Below are 11,168 nucleotides of genomic sequence, written 5' to 3' on the forward strand. Positions count from 1 at the left end.
TTTTTTTTTTTTTTTTTTTTTTTTTTTATTTTTTTTTTTTTTAAGTAAAAATTTTTTTTTTTTTTTAAATATATATTTTTTTTTTTTTTTTAAAAAAAAAAAAAAAAAAAAAAAAAAAAAAAAAAAAAAAAAAATATATATATATATATATATATATATGTATAATATAAAAAAATAATTTTCCTTATTTTTATGTTAAGAATAAGCTTATCGTCTTGATTATTTTCTTTCTTTTTCTAATAAGTTCCAATGGTTTTTATGTCTTTTAAAATATGTGACATTTTAATAATAAAGATGACGATATGATAAATTAACCTATAAATGTAATTACAACGATATATATATAGATATATATATATATATATGTGTTTTTTTTTTTTTTTTTTTTTTTTTTTTTTTGGTGGGGGGAGGACGAGGGAGCATATGTAAGAAGAAAATTATTTTAATTATGCTGCTCGATCTTATGATATAATAAATATTATAAATAAATATATATATATATATATATACATATACATATGTATGATATTTACTATATTGTGTGATATTTTGTATATTTTTTTCTTTAAAGGAGTAAGTACATATCGAGATGCTTATCTTGCTTAATAGTAATTATTTATATATTAATAATTATACATCAACATTATATAGAGAAAGTTTTATTTTTATGTTTTACTATATTAGTATGTGATATTAGATAAATGAAAATATGTTTTGTATTATTTCGTATTTTATGAGTATTTTTGATGTTTTTACCTTTTTGATTTATATCATTGTTTTTAAAATAAACATCAGCATGAAAATTATTTTTATGATGATTTGTTTGATTTATATTTTTTATTTTATAGTTTTGAATTAAATAACGTATAATTTTCTTAAACTTTGTTTTTTGTTTTTTCTTTTTTCTTATAAATTTTAATCTCCTTGATTTTTCAAAATCTGGAAAACATGACCAAATTTTTTTTTTTTTTTTATATGTATCATCTATTGAAATATTATCAACTTCATTATCTATATATTTATTTTCATCATCATTATTTTTTACATTTTGTAAATTATCTTTTAAACAATTAGATGTTAAATTCATTTCTTCTTCATTTTTCATATATTCATTAACATGTATAATTTGATCGTTATATTTTTTTGAATTGATAAATAGAATGTGTTCATGAAGAAGTTGTTCTTTATATCTTAAGGTTCTATAGTCCTTACATGTTTTGTCGGTATTATATAAATGTAGATTTTCTTCTTTCTTATTTTCTTTTTTTTTTTGTGACATGTTTTTAAAAATTTGTGCAAATTCGAAAATTTTTTTAATTCTTTTTTTGATTTTTTTTTTTTTTTTTTTCCCTTCTTGGTCTTCTTCTTTGTGTTCATTATATAAATGTTTATGTGATAAGAAATGTTTATGTGGACAATTTTTATTTATGTTTTCCCATATGTTGGATACATCCCCACCTCTACAACTACAACAATAACTATTAATATTATTATTATTGTTGTTGCTGTTATTTTTTGTTTTTATTTTTTTATTTACTTTTTTGTGATACATAGTACAATTATGCATAAGGGATCCATAATTCATTTCATTAAGAAAAAAAGAATTATGAAAAGGGTTAGGGTTAATTAAGAAATTATGTATTCGATAGAACATAAAATATGGATATGTTATATTTCGTTTTCTTTTTTTATTATTCGTTTTTATATTTTCCATATATGTTTTATTACATTTTATTTCTTTAATTTTAGCAAGTATATATTTACATAATTTATTGTTTTTTATTTCTTTAAATAATTTCTTTAATTTTTTATTATTATAATATAATTTATCGTTAGTTACATATACATCAAGATGGTTATTTGTATAATATTTGATGTCATTTTCTTTTTTCGACATATCTTTATGTTGAACAATAATTTCCGTGTGTGTTCTTAATATATTATCACTAGATACTTTATGCACATTGTTTATATGAATATAGTTTTGGTTAGTTTTGTCTTTCTCTATGTTTTTATTATCTCTTTGTATTATATTTATATTATTATAATTATTTATATATTCCATAGATTTTTGATTTATCCAGGATTTATTTTGGGAAAAATATTTTTCCGCAGATTGTTTTTTATCTATAAATGTAGCATCATTAATATCTAGATTTCCACCATCAAGATGTTTATTATATGTGTAACAATTTAAGTTATTATATGCATTCGATACATTATTTCTATTTATATATGATCTATTTTGATAATTTTTATATGCACCTGTTGTGTTTGCATCTGTCTTATGAACATAAATATCATCCATGTGATTGTCATAGTTTATATAACTTTTGTTTAAAAAAAAATTATATTGATTTTTTTTTATAATAAAATTAAAAAAAAATTGTGTTAAGTTTGGTGATATATCACTTTTTAAAATGGACCATATAATTTTTTCATCAGGAATAAATTTTATGACATTTTCATTTGTATTTTTCTTTTCAGGAGAATATAAGATCATATCCTTTTTTATTGTTGATATATCTGTAGGATTATTAATAAAATTGGTTTCATTATATGTGTTTCCATATTTTAAAATTTTATTATTTTTTAGATTTTTTTTTTCATTATCATGTGTAATTCCTTTAGAAATATATTTATTTATATTATTAGGATAATTATTTGTGTTATTAAAACATATATTATTATCATGTTTTTTACAATGTATGTTATTATTATAATATCTTTGATGGTTATATGGAGTATTATTATTATTATTATAATTAGTTTTATTGTTTCCTAAATTATGGTCGTTTTCTCTATATTGGTAATATCTATTACATTCGTTTTTATGATAATCATATTGATAATAATAATAATAATTATTATTTTTATTACTATAACTATTATTATTATTATTATTATTATTATTATTGTTGTTGTTATTGTCATCATCATTATCATCTTTATGATGATCATCTTTTCTTTTATTACTATCATATTCAGAAGCGCTGCTACTTTCATCATCATCATCATCATCATCAACAACAACATTATCCCCATCGGTTTTTTTATTTTTTTTACTCCTCTTCTTCTTAATATTATTATTATTATTATGATCATCATTTCTATAGTTGTCCGTTTTTTCATTCGCTTTATCTTCATTAATATTATTATTTTGCATGTGCTCAATATTTCTGTTGTCTATATTAATATTTACTATTTCATTTTTAAAACGTTCTACTTGTCCCCCGTTTGGATAATATATATGACATTCTTTTTGGGCTTGATAATTTATGGATAATGAACTGATTTCATTTCTATCATCATCTATAAGATAAGAATTTTTCAAATGAAAAATTTTATTGTCAACAATCTTTGTTATGGGATATTTCTGTGTATCTTCATTCAATTTTGATTTGTTATCTTTCTTTGTGTTATTTTCTTGCGGATCTTTTAAATACATGCTGTACCTCTTTAAAACGTCATCCTTTTTGTGATATTTACTTTGCTTACTTTTTTCTTTTCCTTGTTCTTCTCCCTTATCCTTTTCATCATCTTTATCTAAACATTTAAAAAGAAACATGTTATGTATACGTAAATGTTAAGTAATACATTCACACGAAAAGGGAAAGAAAAAAAATACATATATATAAATATATATATATATATATATATATATATATATATATATATATATACATATACATATACATATACAATACATAGATGCATAATAATTTTATTTTTTATTACTACTATGTTTACTATTATTACTTATGAATACATCATTTTCATTATAAATACTATCAAGGTATATCTTATTACTCCCACATTTAGTACTACAATCACTATCATTATTAATATCATGTTCATGATTATTATAATTTATATTTTGGTTATTACTTGTATTACTACAATAAGAAAGTCGTATGTTACAACTATTTTGATCATAAACACCATCATGAAGGTGCTGATTATCTATCACCTCAATATTACAATAACTACTATCCGTATAATAATTAAGATGATAATTATTATTACTACTATGAAAATAATTTTTTTTTATAAAACTATTATGATTTATATTCATTGAATATATTTGTTGCTCATTGTTAAAATAACTAGTTGAATTATCCTTATTTTTATTATTATTATTATTATTTTTATTTTTATTTTTATTTTTATTTTTTTTATTTTTTTTTTGCTTAATTATAATTATATTACCTAAATTATTAGAATCCTTGTTTAGTATTTGTTCCATGGTTTCATATTCTTCTTGGTTTGCCACTCTTTTTAATTTTTTTGTTTTAACAAAATAATAAAAATAATGAGCATAACTATTAAAGAGAATTTTATAGTTCATTAAATTTATAGTGTTATTTATAATAGCACCGATTCGTATTTTTTGAGAACAACAAATAAGACAATAAGAATAACCATTTTTAATATTACTACATAAATTAACATGATCAATTTTAGAACTTATAGTACTCATTCTAATATTAGAACCAAACTCTAAGGATATTTTAACAGCATATTCAAAAACACCTAATGCATACATATAATGATATAATTCATTAACCTTCATAAATCTTACTTTACCATAATCTAAACCATTTTTTAATAATAACTTGGTAGTTTTTTCAGCATCTCTATGATGATGTTCACGTATTTCTTTTAATATAAGTTTTCTACCTATATCACCTAAAGGTCTATTAAATAATGGGTGCCACATTCTTCGTACATTATATGTAACGTTTGTACATTCACTAAAATTATATAAATGCTTAAATTCTTCCCTTAATAAAAGTTCTCTTAAAAAATATTCTCTGTTATATTTTACTTCTATGTCAAAATAATATTCATAATTACAAAAAATTCCTTTATACTTTTCAAGAATATTTTCAAAATTATTACTTTCCTTATCGCTTTCATCATTTTTACATTGTTCAATATCTTCACAATGTTCCATATCTTTACAATGATCACCATCTATATTGTTATTACAACATGTATCTATATCTTCAGTATTTTTTTCAGATGCTTTCCCATGTACACATTTTTTTTTTATTATTTTGTTTTTTCTTTTCTGTTCATTATCTTTTATATTATTTTCTTCATTTTGATTCTCCTCTTCATTTTGACTCTCCTCTTCATTTTTGTTTCCTTCATCATTTTTTTTTTCATTTTCATTTAGTTTTTTCTCTTTATTTATTCTTTCTTTTTCTTTTTCTTTTTCTTTTTCTCTTTGAGCAATTAAAAAGTTAATATACTGCTTGACGCATTTCATATCATTATGAATCTCACAATTACACGATGATGTTTTAACCATACCATTTATAGAATTGGCACTTTTCTTACCATATCTTAGATGGTTACATATATCGTTTAAAGAATAAATACAGAAAGGGGTTCTTTTAATACGTTGTGATTCTGCTTCTAAGTTAATAATAGTTCCTCCTTTTTTTACGGTACCTCCAAAAGTTTTGGCTTTTCGAATTTTCTTATTTCTTTTACCATTATTTTCATTATTATTTGTCACATTATTTTTCTTATCTTCTTTTATATTCTTGTTACTCCTTTTCTTTCCATCGCTATTATTAGTTTTTTTATTCTTAGTATGTTTCATATTAATATTCAGACTCACACTTTTTTGATAGTTCTCATGAATCCCTTCTTCATCTGCACAATTATTTTCTTGTTTAAAATAATTCTGATCTTTATTATTTATATTGTTATGTGGGCTATTACTATTATTGAGACACTCATTTTTATAATTATTATCTTCATTATAATTGTTATGTTCAAGGCTAGATGATACTGCACACATATTAGAATCTATAATTGACGACGAAGAAAGAATTATATTTGGTTCGTTAGTACTTATATTAATATTGTTATTATTATTGTTATTATTATTGTTATTATTATTGTTATTATTATTATTATTATTATTATTATTATTATTATTGTTATTATTATTATTAATATTATTAATATTAATAATGTTATTTTGGGGTGGTCTCATAAGGTTAGAACAAGATGTATAATTACATATCATATTATTATTATTATTACCATGTGAACACATAAAATTAGAGTTGGCCATCATATTATTATTAGATGAAGTAGATGCAAAGTATATATTATTTTGTGGGATCATCTGAATATTTTCATTCAGTTCATTATTATTGATTACTACATTATTTTGTTGAATATCATTTTGATTTATGTCAAAGCGGTTTGTTAGATGAATATTATCAGAAGACATTTGGCTAGATTGTACATTTTTATTGTACATACTATGATCATGATTAATCATATAATTGTTATTATTATTGTAGTAATTATTATTATTATTATTATTATTATTATTTTTTAGGTTTGATATATAATTTGAATTATTACTTATATCTTGGAAATTATTATTTTGTTGCATGTGCTTATTATTTATTAACATATTATTTGTATTTATATAATTATTGTTTATAGCGGCAGCTATATCATTATAATTATCATAAGAAACATCGTTAACGTTATGAAGAATAGAAGTCATATTATCACTCTTATTATTACTATAACTATTATTATTATAACTATTATCATTATTATTATCATTATTATTATTATCATTATTATTATTATTATTATCATTATTATTATTATTATTGTCATTATTTGTTTGGTGTTTTATAAATGCCATATTATATGTACTAATCATATTTATATTATTATTATCCAAACTCTTCATATTAATATGGTTAATATTGTTAATATTGTTAATATTTCTATTATTTATATTTACGTTGTTTACATTTATATTATCCATATCATATGTATTATTATATAAATAGTTGTTGTTATGGTTTAGCATCTTTGTCCCAGGAACTTGTTCATTAATATAATAATTATAATTATAATTATAATAATAATTATTATTATTATTATTATTGTTATTATTAATGTTATTATTAATGTTATTATTTTCTTCAACGTTGTTAAAACAACCAAGGGAAACATTTTCTTCACGATACACATTATTATTATTATTATTATTATTATTATTATTATTATCATCATCATTATTATTATTATTATCATCACTATTATCATTATTAACAGCAATATTTTTATTTATTCCATTTGTATTATGAATCATATATGCAGGGTTTCCATTTTCATCTTTTGAAATATCTTCCTGGTTTTGTACAGACATCATTTTATTATTTATATTCATTCTATTACTTTGTGAATATAATATGGATGCCTTATTCATATTTATTCCCTTATGTATCATATCACTATTATCATAATTATATTTTATATTTCCATTGTAATTATTGTTTTCCTTATAATCTACTGTTTGATTTATAGATACATTATTATAAGAAGAATGAGTATATCCTTTTTCTACACCTAAATTTATATTTTTATTTAATTCTTCATTTTTATAAATAGTATCGTTATTATACATATAACTATTTTCATTTGTATTATATGCAACTTTTTTAATGTCTCTTGGTAAAAATGCCACACCATTAGCCTCTTCTTCTTTACCATTTTGTTCATGTTCATTTTTTAGTATTTGATTTTGTAATTGCTCATTATCATGTTCTACACATTTATTTATTACACCATAATCATTTAAAATATTTTTTGTATTTTTAAATTCCTTTTCTTTTTTTATATGTAAAGATATATCATTTTTTATTTTAGTTCCTGTTTCTATTTTATATGTGTCTAATTTATTTACATTACTATTTTGTGTGTAACAAGTATAATTATTATAATAATAAGAAGAAGAATTATTATTACTATCATTATTATTATTATTATTATTATTATTATTATTACTATCATTATTATTATCATCAATGCTACCATATACTTTCCTTCCTATGGACACTTCGTTATTCTCATCTTCCCCTTCATCTTCATCTTGGCTCCTATTACCCCTTTCTATCTTATTTAAATTATTTTCATTAATATTATTGTAAATACTTACATTTCTAGAATCTAATACTGTATTCGATCCATATTGTATCATATTATTATTTATATCTACCATTCTATTGTTCTTATCTAGCATGTAATAATTTTCACAGCCACCTATAGCTGTATTTGCAAAATCAGATCTGTTCATATTTGCCTGCACCTCTCCATTTTCAACAGAATGGTCATAATTATGGATAATATTATGATTATACATATTGATTTGGTTATCCATTTGATTATATTCATTTAAATTATTTGATGAGTTCTCCATATAATTGTTATATGCTCCATTATTTTGATAGTTTGTGTCATATTCTGTTTGTATTAAATTTATGTTTGTACCTTTTCTTGTTATTTTACTTTTATTTTGTTCTGTATTTGTATTGATAGGAAAAGAATTATAAGTGCTATTTCTTGTTTTGTTTTCTGTTTCGTTTTTTAAGAATTTATTTTGAATAATATTATATGTATAATAAGAATAATTAGGTATCGTGTTCTTATCATATAAAATAGTTTGTTTGTTAGAGTGATTTGTGTTTTTCGAGAGTGGAAAATTTTGGTTTGTCGTATCATTATTTTGGTCATATATTTCTTTATTATTTGAAGTAGAAATGTTAATATTATTATTATTATGATAATTATGATCATTATATGTATTATTCAAATAATTGTTGTACTTCAAATGATTTCCATCTTGCCTATTCTCCGTGTTATAAGGATCATTCATGATAGGATATTCCCTACTATTATGATATTGATTATAATTATTATTAAAATATTGATTATTATAATATTGATTGATAGGGTTATAATAATATTGGTTATTATGTTGATTATTATATTGGTTATTATCACGATTATTATATTGATTATTATGTTGATTATTATATTGATTATTATATTGGTTATTATCATAATTATTATATTGGTTATTATCATAATTATTATATTGGTTATTATCATGATTATTATATTGGTTATTATCATAATTATTATATTGATTATTATCATAATTATTATATTGATTATTATCATGATTATTATATTGGTTATGATCATAATTATCCTTATTAGTAATATTATAGATATTCATATTTCTATTAAGCAAAGGTTCATATGTAGTATTATATATAAACGTATTATTCATATGCACATCATTCCTATCTTTTATATTATTTGATTTCTCTTCTTCATAATTAATATTTGTTGTCTTATCATTATATATTGAATTATTCCTTATCATCTCTACATTATTCTCATTATAATTACCTTTAAAACAATTTTGTTGTTTTTCATTAATAGATATCAAAGGGTTTATACAATTTCTATTTGCTTTGTTTTCTTTGATACCTATAGAATTATCCATATCATAATTATCAACATGAGGTTGATTACATAATAAAGATATATTTTTTTCTATTTCTTTAGTTATATCATCTTTATTATTATTTAGTACATCTCCATAACCTTCTCTCCTGTTATGATAATTCTGTTTATTATGTTCATAGTTATAATTATAATTATTATCATTATTATTATTATTATTATCATTATTATTATCATCATTATTGTTATTACCATTATTATATGCTTGTGCCACATTTCGACATACGTTGAACATTCTCATTTTATTAGATCCCAAAGTATAGTAATTCCCCATACCATCCGTTATAGTGTTCCTTATATTATTATTATTATTATTATTATCATTTATTATATCACTACTAACAATCTCATTGTTTAGAATATCATTGCTCAACATATCGTTATTTAAAATATCCTCGTTCACATGTTTATTTTCTTTTATATAAATATTATCCATTTTGTGTTCATTCCCTGTATTGTTGTTTATATAATTGTTATAATAATTGAATGTACTCATATTCATATTCATATGAGAATTATTTAATGTGTTTCTATCGAGCATTATATTTCCAGAATTGTTATTATTAAATACCATAGGACTTAAAGGTTGTGAATATAAATAATATTCGTTTGCACATTTTCCCTTTTCAATAATATATTTATTATTATTATTATTATTATTGTTATTATTCAAGATTGTTTGATTTATATAACCTTCTGGATATTTATCATTCTTTATCATACGTACATTCATATCTTTCATATTTAAAGAACTTACATTTAAAGTTGGTCTTGATGCACATTTCATATTTTGATAATAATCTCCTTCATTTGTTATGTGTTCATTTGTCATGTGTTCATTTGTCATGTGTTCATTTGTCATGTGTTCATTTGTTATGTGTTCATTTGTTATGTGTTCATTTGTCATGTGTTCATTTGTCATGTGTTCATTTGTTATATGTTCATTGTTATTATTATATATAGGATGTTCTCTTACATTTTGAGAATTCCTTTCATCGTTAGAAAGGTTATATTTATCTCTAAACATTATATTCTTGTTGTTATGAGGAGATATTTCTTTTTTATAAGAATAAGATCTTACGCTTGCATTATTGCATTTAGTATCTCCAATAGCTACATAATTCTTATCAAGGTTAGAATCAACACATTGTGAGAAATATCTTCTGTCTTTAATTCCTGAAATATTTGATATTAACATATCATTATTCTTTTTATTATAATAATTATTCTGATCATTCTGATCATTTTCGTTTTTGTTTACATTATGTTCTTCATTATATAAAAAGGGTGCATTTGGACATATTGTCTTATTTTGTGTATATATTTTATTAATATGTGGATCGTTAGAACTATCTTCTCTCATCTTGCTAATATATTAAATATATCTATAAATATATATATACATACATATATATATTTATAATGACAAAAAGAAAAATATTGTAAATAATTAATAGGTAAGGATATAATAAATTATTATATAATAAAAACTAAAGAAATCGTTTCTCAAATAATATATATATATATATATATATATATATATATATATATATATATTATGACATGTTAAATATGTTTTAATAAAGTGTCAATAGAACTATACTTTTAAATAAATAAATATATATATATATAGACATAAAATATATATTGTCTATTTATTCGCTTTTTCTTATATATAAATATAAGTTCTTATTCTCAATATTTTTATATATAAACTCTTTTTTTTTTTTTTCTTTTTTCCTTTTTCTTTTTTTTTTTTTTTTTTTTTTTTTTTTTTTTTTTTTTTTTTTTTTTTTTTTTTT

The 11,168-nt window shown here is 20.4% G+C and overlaps 1 protein-coding gene across 2 annotated transcripts; it reads right to left on the bottom strand.

The window, feature by feature from the left end:
* Positions 1 to 643: 643 nt before the first annotated feature.
* On the bottom strand, positions 644 to 10,729 carry PRSY57_1232500 (hypothetical protein; the record flags this gene model as incomplete). 2 transcript variants are annotated; one of them, XM_020115081.1, is made up of 2 exons in its annotated part: positions 644 to 3,546; positions 3,760 to 10,729. In XM_020115081.1, 2 exons carry the CDS (start codon positions 10,727 to 10,729, stop codon positions 644 to 646), a joined length of 9,873 nt encoding a protein of 3,290 aa, XP_019970234.1. The 2 variants fall into 2 exon arrangements, with proteins under 2 accessions (XP_019970234.1, XP_012764198.2); XM_012908744.2 differs by having other exon boundaries at positions 3,739 to 10,729.
* Positions 10,730 to 11,168: the final 439 nt, after the last annotated feature.

The sequence above is a fragment of the Plasmodium reichenowi genome, chromosome 12 (genome assembly GCF_001601855.1).
Source record: "Plasmodium reichenowi strain SY57 chromosome 12, whole genome shotgun sequence".
Classification (NCBI taxonomy): Eukaryota; Apicomplexa; class Aconoidasida; order Haemosporida; family Plasmodiidae; genus Plasmodium; species Plasmodium reichenowi.